Source organism: Calliphora vicina, chromosome 4 (genome assembly GCF_958450345.1).
Source record: "Calliphora vicina chromosome 4, idCalVici1.1, whole genome shotgun sequence".
NCBI classification, from domain to species: domain Eukaryota; kingdom Metazoa; phylum Arthropoda; class Insecta; order Diptera; family Calliphoridae; genus Calliphora; species Calliphora vicina.
This window is the reverse complement of record NC_088783.1, coordinates 111,435,983-111,452,192: the sequence shown is the minus strand read 5'-3', so window position 1 is coordinate 111,452,192 and position 16,210 is coordinate 111,435,983. Positions and strand designations below refer to the sequence as shown.

General features: G+C 30.4%; 4 protein-coding genes across 4 annotated transcripts; all 4 read left to right on the top strand.

The window, feature by feature from the left end:
- The first annotated feature begins 1,074 nt into the window (after positions 1–1,074).
- Positions 1,075–3,208, top strand: LOC135957291 (uncharacterized). The gene is made up of 6 exons (XM_065508011.1): positions 1,075–1,298; positions 1,354–1,498; positions 1,703–1,920; positions 1,974–2,732; positions 2,787–2,867; positions 2,935–3,208. The coding sequence occupies exons 1-6, from the start codon at positions 1,125–1,127 to the stop codon at positions 3,121–3,123; spliced, it is 1,566 nt and encodes a 521-aa protein (XP_065364083.1). The 5' UTR covers positions 1,075–1,124; the 3' UTR covers positions 3,124–3,208.
- Positions 3,209–4,080: 872 nt separating this feature from the next.
- LOC135958680 (uncharacterized) lies at positions 4,081–6,107 on the top strand. Its single transcript, XM_065509571.1, has 6 exons — positions 4,081–4,254; positions 4,309–4,453; positions 4,724–4,941; positions 5,011–5,727; positions 5,787–5,867; positions 5,931–6,107. Exons 1-6 carry the CDS (start codon positions 4,081–4,083, stop codon positions 6,105–6,107), a joined length of 1,512 nt encoding a protein of 503 aa, XP_065365643.1.
- Positions 6,108–10,565: 4,458 nt separating this feature from the next.
- On the top strand, positions 10,566–12,656 carry LOC135957736 (uncharacterized). The gene is made up of 6 exons (XM_065508529.1): positions 10,566–10,754; positions 10,809–10,953; positions 11,214–11,431; positions 11,503–12,216; positions 12,276–12,356; positions 12,411–12,656. Exons 1-6 carry the CDS (start codon positions 10,581–10,583, stop codon positions 12,588–12,590), a joined length of 1,512 nt encoding a protein of 503 aa, XP_065364601.1. The 5' UTR covers positions 10,566–10,580; the 3' UTR covers positions 12,591–12,656.
- Positions 12,657–12,836: 180 nt separating this feature from the next.
- LOC135957734 (uncharacterized) lies at positions 12,837–14,902 on the top strand. The gene is made up of 6 exons (XM_065508527.1): positions 12,837–13,010; positions 13,066–13,210; positions 13,417–13,634; positions 13,696–14,451; positions 14,511–14,591; positions 14,649–14,902. The coding sequence occupies exons 1-6, from the start codon at positions 12,837–12,839 to the stop codon at positions 14,832–14,834; spliced, it is 1,560 nt and encodes a 519-aa protein (XP_065364599.1). The 3' UTR covers positions 14,835–14,902.
- Positions 14,903–16,210: the final 1,308 nt, after the last annotated feature.

Below are 16,210 nucleotides of genomic sequence, written 5' to 3'. Positions count from 1 at the left end.
ATAAAGACCTACGATTGAAGCTTTTGAAAAACTATTTAAAGACCTACGATTGAAGCTTTTGAAAAACTAATTAAAGACCTACGATTGAAGCTTTTGAAAAACCAATTAAATACCTACGATTGAAGCTTTTGAAAGCCTATACAAACGTAGGATTGAAGCTTATAAAAGACTTTGAAAGAAAGCTTTTGAAAGACTATATAAAGACCTACGATTGAAGCTTTTGAAAGCCTATATAAACGTAGGATTGAAGCTTATAAAAGACTTTGAAAGAAAGCTTTTGAAAGACTATATAAAGACCTAAGATTGAAGCTTTTGAAAAACTTTGAAAGAAAGCTTTTGAAAGACTTTGAAAAAGACCTTTTGAAAGACTTTGAAAAAAAGCTTTTGAAAGACTATATAAAGGCCAACGATTGAAGTTTATATAAGACTTTAAAAGAAAGCTTTTGAAAGACTTTATAAAGACCTACGATTGAAGCTTTTGAAATACTATTTAAAGACCTATGATTGAAGCTTTTGAAATACTATTTAAAGACCTACGATTGAAGCTTTTGAAAGACTATATAAACCTAGGATTGAAGCTTATAAAAGACTTTAAAAGAAAGCTTTTGAATGACTATATAAAGACCTACGATTGAAGCTTTTAAAAGACTATATAAAGACCTAAGAATGAAGCTTTTTAAAGACTATATAAAGACCTACGATTGAGGCTTTTAAAAGACTCATGATTGAAGCTTATAAAAGATTTTATAAAGTGCAAAGATTAAGGCAAATAAACGACTATATAAAGACCTATGATTGAAGCTTAAAACACACTATTTAGAGTCCTACGAATGAAGCTTCTAAAAAACTATATAAAGACGTAAATTTCTGTGGATAATTAGGAAATTTTGTCGAACATTTTAGGAATTGTGGTATCAACAAATCTCTGGCTGCACTCCAGTGATCGACAATAAAAAAAAACAAACATTTCTTTATAATATGGAATTAAACAAAACATTTATTGTGGGAAAACACCAAATGACTCATTCGATAAAAAAAAAACACAAACAACCCCAATAAATTCTTCAACACAGATAGACAGATACCTACACATTCAATCAGTCTGCTTAACTTCATCTTGAAACATGTCGGTATTTGGTAAAGAGTTTACTAAGGACTGGCCCTTAAATGATTTCGATAGAAATTTAACAACAATTGGCCATCAACTCTTGCAAAAATGTTTAGAAGTGGAAAAACCAAGCATTAAACAAATAAATATACAAGAATTTATACAAAAATCTAATAAATTTCCTTTGGAGGTAAGAGATAAATAAATTTGAAAAAATATAAAAAAAAAAATTATTTTTTTTATAGTTCCCCATACAGACATGTCGTGTAAAGTCACAACCTGTAGAACGTCATGCTTTAATACAGCAACAAATTGCCTCAGCCTATCCCTTGATACATGAGAAGGTGTTGTATTTGATTATAGACTTTTTGCAGCATAAATTGAAGTATGGTAGGTTTGTGTGTCAGTGTATTTAGAAAAAAGCTTTTGAGGTGGTGAATTTGAAATAAGCCGCTAGTTTGTAGGGTGGCCATATGTTTAAGCTAATTCAGTGTTATGGCGTTTTTTAACGCTATAATAAATATATTAAGAAATGTTAAGAAATATATTATTAAAGTGTTAAGAAAATATTTATTAAGCTAAATTTTCTTTTAGGTTCCTCCCGAGAAAAACAACTTTATAACAACATGAGCCCCTGTGAATTTGTACAGCGATTACTAGTTAAAAGATGTGTTAGTTTCGTGGGATTTTATGATAGTTATATATTAATAACAGGAGAAACAGGATGTGGAGAAAAATATCTTAAAGTTGGTACCGAGGAGGAAGAGCAGCCCTTAACTCTGGACAATGTTTTAAGTTATGATGAGATCAAGGTAAAAATATTCTTAAAAAACAGAGTTTATAAAATGTTAATTTTCTGCTATAGATTTCAGCTCTTTTATCAGTTACTTCTCATAGTGAATTTATTAATGATGGCCGCCGTAATAATTGTGGTAAAGTTGAAAAGGATTACAATAAAATCGAGAAACAGGGTGTGGTAGTGGGCTTAATAGGGGCCCGCTTTGCACGGCTCGACAGAATGGAATGTGAGGATATAAAAATAAGCAAAACACAGAATACATTGGAGAATGGTTATGGCACGCAAACAAAGAATGATCTAGTTACAGGGGTCCTGCAATATTTATTCCCAGCTAAAGCTATAACTGAAGAGATTGAAAAACTACAAGACTATAGACTTTTATGGAATAAATTCTATGAAGAACCAGATCATTTATATAAAAAAGTCTCTATAGATAATAAACGTTTTGGTGAAAGCTTAGATTGTGAAACAATTTTTGATAATTTAATAATGAAAAAACGTTATGCAATTTCCTTTGATACTTTGCTGTTGGAGGCCAACGAAAGAGCTTTAAAAGCTAACAAATTTGGTTATATACATGTGGTGGGCATTGGTTTGGGGGTGTGGCTGGGTGCCCAGCAGCAGGAACAAATCTTTATGGAAAGTTTTCAGCAACGTTTGAAATATTTATTGCCGCAACTCAAACACATAGCAGTGGTGCATTTGTCATGGTTTCATTTAACACAATGGGGTGATTTAAAAAATGAGGAGATTTTCTCATGCGAAGGACATCCCAAGGGAGGGATTAAGATATTAATATCGAAAAGAAATCCTAATGAGAAACTGGTAAGAATATAAATAATTTATAGGAAATACTTTAATAAAATTTAATTTCATTAGCTACCTCCCTATGATAATATGCTGCCGGTGGTGTCATATGCCTGGGATGGTAATGCCTTACCGGGTAATGAATTTTGGAAGGTAAGATACAAATTATTTCAGTATTTCAGTAGCATCAAGTTTTTTTATAATCATTTTTTAATTTTAGCACTGTTTGGCCTCTTCTAATGATCCCTCTGCCACCTGCAGTACCTTAATATCGGAACTCTTTAATCCTCACATTAATACCCAGTATGTAAATGGCAAAAATTTACATATAGCTTCTCCCAAATATGGTTTAATACATATAAAAGATTATGCCGAGCAAATCTTAAACGAAAATGTGTTAACAAAATAAGTTTAAAGAATGTAAAGTTGTTATAAATACTGAATGTTTATTAAATGTTAAAGAAAGTGAATTATATGGAATATAACATGTTTAAGTACTTATTTTTATATCAAGAGCAATTGATTAGAGTTCAAAAAATATAAAAGAATATGGAAAGACCTACAATTGAAGTCTATAAAATACTGTCCAAAGACCTACCAAGAGACTACTATTGAAGCTTATAAAAGATTATCTAAAGACCCACGATTGAAGCTTATAAAAGACTATCTAAAGACCCACGATTAAAGCTTATCAAAGACTATCTAAATACCTACAATTTAAGTTTTTAAAGACTATCAAAAGACCTACGATTAAAGCTTATAAAAGACTATCTAAATACCTACGATTAAAGCTTATAAAAGACTATCAGCCCAATTATGAATAAAAACTTCCGCGGGAGTTTGTTCCCCGGGAGTTTTTTCCCATTGAATTTGAATAGGAAAAATGAGAAAAGGGAGAAAACTCCCGCGGAATTTTTATTCATAATTGGGCTGTATATAACGGCTTACGATTTAAGCTTATAAAGGACTAAATAAAGACCTGCAATTAAGGCTTCTAAAATACTATATAAAGATCTACGATTGAAGCTTATAAAAGGCTATCTAAACACCTACAATTAAAGCATATAAGAGATTATATGAAAGTTTATACACAATTCTAGGAATTTAATAAAAAAAATTACACTGGCAACACTCTGGCAAGAGCCGGCCGGCTGATAAGATAAATAAACAAATAAAAACTGCGTATGGTCACAGACAATTTTTGCAAACAAAAGAACCATTTAAATCTCAATATTACTTCAGCATTTGGCAAATCTATTTCAAAGCCAAAGCAAGCAAAAATAACTTGGTGAACTTGATAAACTAGAACAAAGAAAATCAACCAAAGTTATTGTCTAAATAACTTGTTAAAACATTAATTAAAAAAATGTCTATATTTGGCAGAGAATTTGAAACAGACTGGCCTTTAACTAATTTCTCTAAAGATTTGACAAGTTTTGGCCAAGAACTTTTACAAAAATGTCTAAGTGTAGAAAAACCTAAACCAAATCAAACAAACGTAATAGAATTTTTACAAAAATCTAATGAATTTCCCATAGAGGTAAGCAAACAATGACTTACAAACACAGCAAAGTATTAAATATTACATTTACAGTTCCCCATTAATAGTTGTCGCCTAAAATCACAAACATTAGAACGTTTACCCAATATACAGCAGCAAATTGAATCAGCTTATCCAGTGATACACGAAAAAGTATTGTATTTGATTATAGATTTTTTGGAGCATAAATTAAAGTATGGTAAGTTTGTACGACTCATTTCATTAACAATATGGCAGCTACTTATAAACAAAGAGCTTTTAAAGTGGTGAGTTTTTAATACACCTCTTTTTTAAAGAGTGGCCATATGTTCAAACAGTTAACGTTTTAATGCAATGTTGTAATTTAAGAGACATAACGGTAAATATTAAAAACAAACAAGTAATTTTAATTTAACTTTATATTTAAAAATATTTTAAAGCTTCTTTGTATTGAAAACGATATGAATATAAAAATTTCTGTTTTTTCCAGGCTCCTCTAAGGAAAAACAACTGTATGCTCTTATGAGCCTAACCGATTTCATACAACGTTTATTAAGCAAACGATGTGTCATGTTTGCAGATGCAATAGATCAATATATTCTAATTAGCGGGGAAACTGGTGAAGGAGATGACTATTTAAAAGTAGGCACCGAACAGGAACAGCAGCCTCTAACCTTAAACAATGTTTTAAGTTATGATGAAGTGAAGGTAAGAAAAATAAAGCAATTTTAATTAATAATAACTAATAAAATATTTTAAATAATAAAAAAAAACAAGATTTCAGCTCTTTTATCAATTACCTCACGCTCGGAATTCATTAACGATGGCAATCGCGACAATGCTGGTAGACCCGAACAGGATTTAAGCAAAATTGAAAGGGAGGGCATAGTGGTGGGTCTTATAGGAGCCCGCTTTGCCCGAGAAGAACGCATGGAATATGAGGATATTTTCATAACCAAACAACAAAATACCCAAGAAAATGGTTATGGTTTAAGGCCGTTTAAGAAATCCTATAACATGGAAAAATCAAGGGACTATAGACATGTATGGAATAAATTCTATGAGGAACCAGATCATTTATATGAAGAAGTCTCTATAGATCATAAAAATTTTGGAAAATGCTTCGAAGAATTTGAGGCTATTTTTAATAATTTAGTGATGAAAAAACGTTTTGCCATCTGCTTTGATTTGTTGCTTTTGGAGGCCAATGAAAGAGCTTTAAAAGCTCAAAAGTTAGCCTATATACATGTGGTGGGCATAGGTTTGGGAGTTTGGCTGGCTGCGGACCATCAAGAGAAAATCTTTATGGAATGTTTCCAGCAGCGTTTGAAATATTTATTGCCCCAGCTGAATAATATAGGAGTGGTGCATTTTTCTTGGTTTAAATTAAATGGATGGGGAGAGATGAAAAATGATTCCATATTGAAATCAGAAGCACATCCCCGAAATGGCATAAAAATATTGATATCGAAAAGGAATCCCAATGAGAAATTGGTAATTATAAAGCAAAACCAAATAGAATTTTTAAATTTATATAATTTTCTATTTAAAAGCATGCACCCTATGATAATATGCTGCCGGTGGTATCATTTGCTTGGGATGGTAATGCCTTACCAGGTAATGAGTTTTGGATGGTGAGTGTAGATTAAAAAAAATTTTATTTTTTAATTAAAATTTTGTAAATAATTTCTTTTTAGGGTTCTTTGGTCTCCTCAAATGATCCCTCTGCCGCTTGCAGTACTTTAATAACCGAACTTTTTAATCCTCATATTAATACGCAGTATGTTAATGGCAAAAATTTACATATAGCTTCTCCAAAATATGGTTTAGTACATATAAAAGATTATGCCGAAAAAATCTTAAATAAATGTTAAAGAAAGAAAATTATAGGGAATATAACATGTTTAAGAAATTATTTTTATATCAAGACCAACTGACTAAAGTTCAAAGCATTTAAAAGACCATCTAAAGACCTACCGTGGAAGCCTATACAAGACTATCCGAAGAAGACCTACCATTGAAGCTTATAAAAGACTATCAAAAGACCTACGATGGATACTAAAAAATGTCCTATCACTTGGCTGACTCCAATTTCTATATATTTTGGGTCATTTGGCACATATGTGCTCTTTGTAGTGCAGAGATAAGACAATTGGTTACTTTATACATCCCAGGTAATTTAGCGTGAAGATAATTGTCATTTTAGTGTCTCTAAGTAATCTAGAGTGAACATTTTGTGAGTAATTCGTATAGAATGGTTTTATACAAATTGTATTGATATAATTCTCATACAGAACTGCTGGAGAGATTATGATTGTAATGATGATGCTGGCAAACGTTTCAAATAACTGTCACTAAACGATGTCAACAAGACATGGGCAACAACAACTCTTAAACAAAAACATAGAGATTAAAAACATACCAAATGTAAATCTCCTACCAAACAATCTTGTCAAAACAATTGGCACATCGGTTAATGTGGAAATCAATGATGCTGATATTTGTAATTCATATCTGTCATGACTGTCTAAAGTCTTAAGATTAAAGCTTCTAAAAGTCCTACGATTGTTGCTTCTAAAAGACTACCTAAAGACCTACGATTAAAGCTTATAAAATACTAGCTAAAGTTCTACGATTGAAGCTTATAAAAAATATTGTTACGAAATTTTACTTGAATACAAATATAACGATTTAAACGGCTGATTTAAAAGTAGCTTTCAAATAGCAGTGCTGTAATAGCAAACTGTAACATATCTGTGGGCATAGAGAATTATACATAAAGACGAGATTTGTCAAACAAAAATACAACAAATCATATGTCTGATACAAAAACAAAATACATTAACTAACATGTATTTTGTTGTTGCCAGAGATAGGTTTTTGACAACAGACTTAGGTTTTTGACAATTACGTCTCGTCTCTATGTTACCCTATGTCTGTGGGCATCACTCCCTGTCTATACTTGACAAATATTTATCATAACAATTAATGACGTTTGTTGTCAAGACAAAGTTGTCTGAGCAAAAGCACTAACAATTTTGTCATAACGAAGCAATAATACTAATAAATGAAGACTATACCTGATAATTTTTTAACTTGACAACGATTTTGACGTTTATCATGATAAAAATTTATTAGGTATAGACAGGGAGTTATTAACATTGAATAAAAAAGCTTTCAGTTGACCATTGATCGTAAGTATGGCAACGCTGTTTGCTGCGACCGTATATTCAAATTCGAATATTCAGTTAAAGAACATTGCAGAAAGTACACCACAGATGGCGTATGTATTAGAAAGCTCTAGACAGTTAAACAGCAATCTAGAGTGCAGATGGCAGTGTTATAAATAGTGGCAGAGGTTGAGTTTATCTGAGACGGTATTTGAATAAACATCAACTGAGTGCCTTAAAGTGTGCTGTATTTTAAAGTGAATTCGTGTACATTATAAAGTGTGTCTGTATTTCTGCGAATTTATAAACGTGTATAAAAAAAACATTCGAGTGACTATTAAATTCTGTTGTTGTACAATTTTCAAACTACTAAACGGCTTTTATTTGCAATTAAAAGTATCCGGTTTATTTAAAGGAAATAAATCAACGTTTTAAAAAGGTTAAAACGTAACAATATATACATAAAAGAGTAACGTTCATAGGCAATAACTAGATAGGTAACTGAGAGCCAAAAACCTAAGTCTGTTGTCAAAAACCTAATTCATGAGAATGTATTGCATGTATTTTGTTATTGTATCACCTGTATGTGTGAAAAGAGAGTACTTTTTCAATATATATTACTCTCTCCTTCCGTTCTATGTGTTTATTCTATGGTAACGTTGCTAACTGAATAACTGACTGACTGTTTCATCATCGCACAGCCCAAACGACTGAAGACCCCAAAACGATCCGATAAGAAGGGATTTTTGGAAATTCGAACGTTTAGGGGGTAAAAAATGGTAAATTCGGTAACCTTGTATCTGCAAAACTAATAAAGATACAAAAAAAACTTAAAATTGCATGTTACTCCATTTAAAAAATAAGCTGACAGGTGTCTGGTACTTTTTCGAAATTCGAACCTTTTTGGGTACAAAAAAGGGTACTTTTCTGGCATCCTATGTAACTTTTAAACGAATAGACATAGATAACACACATTTCGCATTCTTTACCTATCGAAAAATAAAAAAATATAAATTTGGTACTTTTTGGAAATTCCAACATTTAAGGGATAAAAATTGTGTTTATTTTTGGTACTTTTTTCATAAAATATGTTTGTTTTTATAAATTCACATAGACATACGAATATTTTATTTTGAGCTGCCACAACGATACAGAAATTTATTTCAAAAAAAAATTTCCACTGAAATGGGGATAAAAAAGGTACCAACAAGGGGATAAAATCGGGAAAATAACATTTGTTTGCAAATTATTAATACAATTTGTTTTAACATTGGTGGAATCATAGCAAAATTAACTAACAGGTTGTTATTTGGAACTCGAGTGCCAAGGTGTATTTTAGGCCAAATCCGGGTAAACAGTTTGGTACTTTTTTTAAAACATATCTATTCTTGGGCACATTAACACATCGTTTGAGACAAGTCTGTAGCATAAACAATTTTTGCAAAAATGGAATAATTTAAAATTTCAAACTTGAGGGATGGTCATGGAGGAAAAGCGCAATTGGTACTTTTCTCCTAATGGTACTTTTTTAACATTTAAAATTATTTCACTTATCGACATTAAAGTTAGCTGATATGTATCTGAGTGAAGTTAGTGTTAGAAATAGGGGGAAATATTTAGGTACCAAAATATGAGAACTGAACTATAGGGACTTTTTTGTTCTTCTAATGGTACTTTTTGAATATTCTTTAATAATGGACCTAGAATTATGAAATTAAGCGTATATGGTCCTAAGTGAGTTAAAATTCAAGGGGATACTCCTGATGCTTTTTCTTTATTCTAATGGTACTTTTTTGGATTTTCTATAATAATGAACCTGGAAAAATTAAACTAAATAGAAATCAGATAGGATAGAATGATTAAATATTTTGAAAATTATGTTATTTACTATGTTAAGATGTTTCATGCTACATAAATAACACATTTGTATACCCTTCACCCTCGTGAGAAGGGTATATATAAGTTTGTCATTCCGTTTGTAATTTCTACATTTTTCATTTCCGACCCTATAAAGTATATATATTCAGGATCCTTATAGATAGCGGAGTCGATTAAGCCATGTCCGTCTGTCTATCTGTCCGTCTGTCTGTCTGTTGAAATCAATTTTCTGAAGACCCCAGATATCTTCGGGATCCAAATCTTCAATAATTCTGTCAGACATGCTTTCGAGAATTTTGCTATTTAAAATCAGCAAAATCGGTCCACAAATGGCTGAGATATGAGGAAAAAACCAAGACAACCTCGATTTTTGACCTATATCTGGATTACTAAGACATTAATATAGACAATATGGATATCTAATGTTAGATATTTCAAAGACATTTGCAACGACGTATATAAAACCATAGTAAGGTGGACCTACAATGGGTCAAACTTGGGAAAAAAAATTTTTAACCCGAATTTTTTTTTTACAAAAAAAAAATTGAAAAAACAAAAAAAAAATTTTTTAAATTTAAAAATTTAAAAAAAAAAATATAAAATTTAAAATAACAATCGAAAAAAATTTTTTTCCAAAAAATTTAAAAAAACAACTGGGAAAAAAATAAAATTTTGTTTACCTAAAAATATTTAAAATTTTGAAGTATAATTTGGTGAAGGGTATTATAAGATTCGGCACAGCCGAATATAGCACTCTTACTTGTTTAATTGTACATTGGTATACTTTTATTTTAATATCAAAATATATTCTAACGAAGTAGCGGGTAATATGCTAGTTAAATCATATAAAAGATTATCTAAAGTCCTACGTAATCTGTGAATCTAACTATATAAATACCTGCAATTAAAGCATTAAAGACAGTATATGAATACCTACGATTAAAGCTTACACAAAATTCTAACAATTTAATATAAAAAAATACACTGGCAGCACTGTAAGCGGGGGCCGGCTGGCTGATAAGATAAACAAACAAATAAAATCCTGCATATGGATTGTTATTGTATTTGTATCTATACATATTGTTGTTTATATTATATTATATACATATGTTAACATATTATACATTTTTGCAAACAAAGGAACAATTTAAATCTCAATATTACTCCAGCATTTGGCAGATATATTTCAAAGGCTAAACAACCAAAAATAACTTAGTGCACTTGTTAAACTAACAAAACCGAAAATCAACCAACATTATTGTCTTAATGACTTGTTAAAACATTAAGTTAAAACAAAAAATGTCTTTATTTGGCAGAGAATTTGAAAAGGATTGGCCTTTAACTAATTTCCCTAAAGATTTGACAAGTTTTGGCCAAGAACTTTTACAAAAATGTTCAAGTGTAGAAAAACCTAAACCAAATCAAACAAACGTAATAGAATTTTTACAAAAATCTAATGAATTTCCCATAGAGGTAAGCAAACAAGGTCTTACAATCACAGAAAAGTATTTAATATTACATTTACAGTTCCCCATTAATAGCTGTCGCATAAAATCACAAACATTAGAACGTTTACCCAATATACAGCAGCAAATTGAATCAGCTTATCCAGTGATACACGAAAAAGTATTGTATTTGATTATAGATTTTTTGGAGCATAAATTGAAGTATGGTAAGTTTGTACGACTCATTTCATTAACAATATGGCAGCTACTTATAAACAAAGAGCTTTTAAAGTGGTGAGTTTTTAATACACCTCTATTTTAAAGAGTGGCCATATGTTCAAACAGTTAGCGTTTTAATGCAATGTTGTAATTTAAAACAAATAACGTTGAATATTAAAAACAAACATTTCATTTTAATTTAACTTTAAATTTACATTTTTTTTGTATTGAAAACGATATGAATATAAAAATTTCTGTTTTTTTCCAGGCTCCTCTAAGGAAAAACAACTGTATGCTCTTATGAGCCTAACCGATTTCATACAACGTTTATTAAGCAAACGATGTGTCATGTTTGTAGATGAAATTGATGAATATATTTTAATTAGCGGGGAAACTGGTGAAGGAGATGACTATTTAAAAGTAGGCACCGAACAGGAACAGCAGCCTCTTACCTTAAACAATGTTTTAAGTTATGATGAAGTGAAGGTAAGAAAATTAAAGCAAATTTAATTAATAATAACTAAGGAAATATATTTAATAATGAAGAAAAAAACAAGATTTCAGCACTTTTATCAATTACCTCATGCTCGGAATTCATTAACGATGGCAATCGCTACAATGCTGGTAGACCCGAACAGGATTTAAGCAAAATTGAAAGGGAGGGCATAGTGGTGGGTCTTATAGGAGCCCGCTTTGCCCGCGAAGAACGCATGGAATATGAGGATATTTTCATAACCAAACAACAAAATACCCAAGAAAATGGTTATGGTTTAAGGCCGTTTACGAAATCCTATAATATGGAAAAATCATGGGACTATAGACATGTATGGAATAAATTCTATGAGCAACCAGATCATTTATATGAAGAAGTCTCTATAGATCATAAAAGTTTTGGTAAATGCTTTCAATATGAGGCTATTTTTAATAATTTAGTGATGAAAAAACGTTTTGCCATCTGCTTTGATTTATTGCTTTTGGAGGCCAATGAGAGAGCTTTAAAAGCTCAAAAGTTAGCCTATATACATGTGGTGGGCATAGGTTTGGGTGTTTGGCTGGCTGCGCCACAACAAGAAAAAATCTTTATGGAATGTTTCCAGCAGCGTTTGAAATATTTAATAACTCAACTTAATAACATAGCAGTGGTGCATTTTTCTTGGTTTAAATTAAATGGATGGGGAGAGATGAAAAATGATTGCATATTGAAATCAGAAGCTCATCCCCGAAATGGCATTAAAATATTGATATCGAATAGGAATCCTAATGAGAAATTGGTAATTATAAAGCAAAACCAAATAGAATTTTTAAATTTATATAATTTTCTATTTAAAAGCATCCACCCTATGATAATATGCTGCCGGTGGTATCATTTGCTTGGGATGGTAATGCCTTACCGGGTAATGAGTTTTGGATGGTGAGTGTAGATTAAAATAAAATTGTATTTTTAACTTAAAAATTTGTTTTATAGGGTTCTTTAAACTCCTCTAATGATCCCTCTGCTGCTTGCAGTACTTTAATAACCGAACTTTTTAATCCTCACATTAATACCCAATATGTTAATGGCATAAATTTACATATAGCTTCTCCCAAATATGGTTTAGTACATATAAAAGATTATGCCGAAAAAATCTTAAACGAAAATGTATAATTCAGATAAGTTAAAAAATGATTTAATATTATATATGTTGAATGTTTAATAAATGTTTAAAAATTATGACAATATGACATGATAGCATACCTTGTGAAGCCACTAAATGTGAAAATTTCCCTTAACACGTTTCCCTAATAAAACATCCAAATAACTTGTTATAGTTGCAATGAATGCACAAGCTAAATTTAAGTAACTTGTTTCAAAACAAATCAGTCTTGTGTAAAACGTTCATCACTTTGGAACATGTCTGAATTTGGTCATGAATTTGATAACAATTGGCCTTCCAGTGAATTTGTGAAAAATTTAACAAATTTTGCTCAAGATCTCTTGCAAAAATGTTTGGTTATAGAAAAACCTAAAGCTCAACAAGTAGATATACAAGAATTTATACAAAAGTCCAATGAGTTTCCCATAAAAGTAAGTGAAACAGTTATTTAAATATAGTAATTTATTGTGAAATATTTGTATTTAGTTTCCCATTGATAGCTGTCGCGTAAAATCACAACCTAAAGAATGTTTTGCCATAATACAGCAACAAATTGAGTCAGCTTATCCGCTGATGCATGAGAAAGTATTGTATTTGATTATGGACTTTTTGGAGCATAAATTGAAGTATGGTGAGTTTGATGGCAGCTTTTTTTTAGGAATATGGCAGCCTTGTTAAGAAAAAGCTTTAATTAATGGCTGCTTAGTAGAGTGTGGCCGGTTCTTTGCTCTAGACAAAATTAATTAAATGGCAGCCTTGTCAAGAAAAAGCTTTAATGGCAGCTTAGTTGAGTGTGGCCATATATTTTTTAATTTAGGGGGTTTTTTTCTCTTTTAGGCTCCTGCCAAGAAAAACAACTTTATGCTAACATGACACTAACTGAATTTGTACAACGTTTACTTGTCAAACGTTGTGTCAGTTTTGTGGGATTTCATGACAGTTACTTACTAATCACCGGAGAAACTGGTCATGGGGAAAAATATCTAAATATTGGCACCGATGAAGAACAGGAACCCCTAACTCTCAACAATGTTTTAAGCTATGATGAAACCAAGGTAAAAAACACAATAAATTTGAAGAAAAAAAAAACAATTTAATAAAAAAAGTTTCTTAAAGATTTCTGCTTTCTTGTCCATATCCTCGCACAGCGAATTCATTAATGATGGTCGCCGACACAATACTGGCAAACTAGAAAAAGATTTGAATAAAATCGAACCACATGGCGTGGTTGTGGGCTTAATAGGGGCCCGCTTTGGCCGTCCCCAGAAAATGGAATATGAGGATATTGTAATAAGTAAACATCAAAATATCCCCGAAAATGGTTATGGCTGGCATAAAACATTTAAAAGTCCCACTACACTATGGCAGTATTTATTTCCGCATACAAAATCTATTGAAATGGAAAAACTACAAGACTATAGACATTTATGGAATAAATTCTATGAGGAACAAGATCATTTATACAAAAAAGTCTTCATGGATAATAAACGTTTTGGCGAAAGCTTTAAACGTGAAGCTATATTCGATAATTTGTTAATGAAAAAACGTTTTGCCTTGCCTTTTGATGTGTTACTTTTGGAGGCCAATGAAAGAGCTTTAAAAGCTCAAAAGTTAGCCTATATACATGTGGTGGGCATAGGTTTGGGTGTTTGGCTGGCTGCTTCACAACAAGAAAAAATCTTTATGGCAGGTTTCCAGCAGCGTTTGAAATATTTAATAACTCAACTTAATAACATAGCAGTGGTGCATTTTTCTTGGTTTAAACTAAATGAATATGGAGATTTAAAAAATGATGCCATATTGCTATCAGATAAACATCCTCAAAATGGCATAAAAATCCTAATATCAAATAGGAATCCCAATGAGAAATTGGTAATTATAAAGCAAAACAAAGAAGAATTTTTAAATTTATATAATTTTCTATTTAAAAGCATCCACCCTATGACAATATGCTGCCGGTGGTATCATTTGCTTGGGATGGTAATGCCTTACCGGGTAATGAGTTTTGGATGGTAAGTGTAGATTTAAAAAAATGTTGTATTTTTAACTTAAAAAATTTGTTTTTTTAGGGTTCTTTGGTCTCCTCAAATGATCCCTCTGCCGCTTGCAGTACCTTAATAACCGAACTTTTTAATCCTCATATCAATACCCACTATGTTAATGGCAAAAATTTACATATAGCTTCGCCAAAATATGGTTTAATTCATATAAAAGATTATGCTGCTAAAATCTTAAACGAAATTGTTGTATCCTAATAAGTTTAAAGAATTTAATGTTGTAATGCTGAATGATAAATAAAGTAAAATATATTGAACTTTTATAAGGTACTTTTTGGTATTGTAATACATTACCTTAAATTTCGGCAATTTTACTATTTTTTTAAAAAAGTAGTAGAAAAGGTACTTTATAAAACAGTAATTTTTGGCATTTTAACTAAATTTTAGTTGCCTACACTGAAAGTATATTTTAAAACATAAATTTCTGCGATTTTTCTACTTTTTTAAAAAAGTAGTAGAAAAGGTACTTTATACAAAAAAGTACTTTTTGTCATTTTAACTAAATTTCTGCTGCCTACACTGAAAATTTAGTTAAAAACTTAAATTTCTGCCATTTAACCACTTTTTTAAAAAAGTAGTAGAAAAGGTACTTTATACAAAAAAGTACTTTTTGGTATTTTCACTAAATTTCAGCTGCATACATTGAAAATCTAGTTAAAAACTTAAATTTCTGCAATTTTACCACTTTTTTAAAAAAGTAGTAGAAAAGGTACTTTATACAAAAAAGTACTTTTTGGTATATTTACTTAATTTAAGCTGCCTACACTGAAAATTTATTTCAAAACTTAAATTTCTGCAATTTTCCCACTTTTTTAAAAAAAGTAGTAGAAAAGGTACTTTATACAAAAAAGTACTTATTGTTATTTTTACTTAATTTTAGATGTCTACATTGAAAATCTAGTTAAAAACTTAAATTTCTGCAATTTTACCCCTTTTTTTAAATAAGTAGTAGAAAAAGTACGTTAAACTAAAAAGTACTTTTTGGTATTTTTACTTAATTTAAGCTGCCTACACTGAAAATCTAGTTCAAAACTTCAGTTTCTACAATTTTCCCACTTCTTTAATTTTCAGTAAATTTCAGCAGCTACACTGAAAATCTAATTAAAAACTTAAATTTCTGCAATTTTACCATTTTTTTAAAAAAGTAGTAGAAACGGTACTTTATACAAAAAAGTACTTTTTGGCAATTTTAACTGAATTTCATCTGCCTACACTGGAAATCTAGTTAATAACTAAAATTTCTGCAATTTTAGCACTTTTTTAAAAAAGTAGTAGAAAAGGTACTTTATACAAAAAAGTACTTTTTGGTATTTTTACTTAATTTCAGCTGCGTACACTGAAAATCTAGTTAAAAACTTCAATTTCTACAATTTTTCCACTTTAAAAAAAAGTAGTAGAAAATATACATTATACTAAAAAGTACTTTTTGGTATTCTCACTAAATTTCAGCTGCCTACACTGAAAATCTAGTTAAAAACTTAAATTTCTTCAATTTTACCACTTTTTTTTTAAAAAAGTAGCAGAAAAGGTTCTTTTTACAAAAAAGTACTTTTTGGCATTTTCACTAAATTTCA

Excerpts from the sequence above, each read along its gene's own strand:
- LOC135957291 (XM_065508011.1), top strand. The coding sequence starts at position 1,125 with ATGTCGGTATTTGGTAAAGAGTTTACTAAGGACTGGCCCTTAAATGAT. Across the intron at positions 2,733-2,786 it reads GAAATCCTAATGAGAAACTG|CTACCTCCCTATGATAATAT; the intron begins GTAAGAATATAA and ends TAATTTCATTAG. Across the intron at positions 2,868-2,934 it reads CGGGTAATGAATTTTGGAAG|CACTGTTTGGCCTCTTCTAA; the intron begins GTAAGATACAAA and ends TTTTAATTTTAG.
- LOC135958680 (XM_065509571.1), top strand. The coding sequence starts at position 4,081 with ATGTCTATATTTGGCAGAGAATTTGAAACAGACTGGCCTTTAACTAAT. Across the intron at positions 4,454-4,723 it reads GGAGCATAAATTAAAGTATG|GCTCCTCTAAGGAAAAACAA; the intron begins GTAAGTTTGTAC and ends TGTTTTTTCCAG. Across the intron at positions 5,868-5,930 it reads CAGGTAATGAGTTTTGGATG|GGTTCTTTGGTCTCCTCAAA; the intron begins GTGAGTGTAGAT and ends ATTTCTTTTTAG.
- LOC135957736 (XM_065508529.1), top strand. The coding sequence starts at position 10,581 with ATGTCTTTATTTGGCAGAGAATTTGAAAAGGATTGGCCTTTAACTAAT. Across the intron at positions 10,954-11,213 it reads GGAGCATAAATTGAAGTATG|GCTCCTCTAAGGAAAAACAA; the intron begins GTAAGTTTGTAC and ends GTTTTTTTCCAG. Across the intron at positions 12,357-12,410 it reads CGGGTAATGAGTTTTGGATG|GGTTCTTTAAACTCCTCTAA; the intron begins GTGAGTGTAGAT and ends TTTGTTTTATAG.
- LOC135957734 (XM_065508527.1), top strand. The coding sequence starts at position 12,837 with ATGTCTGAATTTGGTCATGAATTTGATAACAATTGGCCTTCCAGTGAA. Across the intron at positions 13,211-13,416 it reads GGAGCATAAATTGAAGTATG|GCTCCTGCCAAGAAAAACAA; the intron begins GTGAGTTTGATG and ends TTTCTCTTTTAG. Across the intron at positions 14,592-14,648 it reads CGGGTAATGAGTTTTGGATG|GGTTCTTTGGTCTCCTCAAA; the intron begins GTAAGTGTAGAT and ends TTGTTTTTTTAG.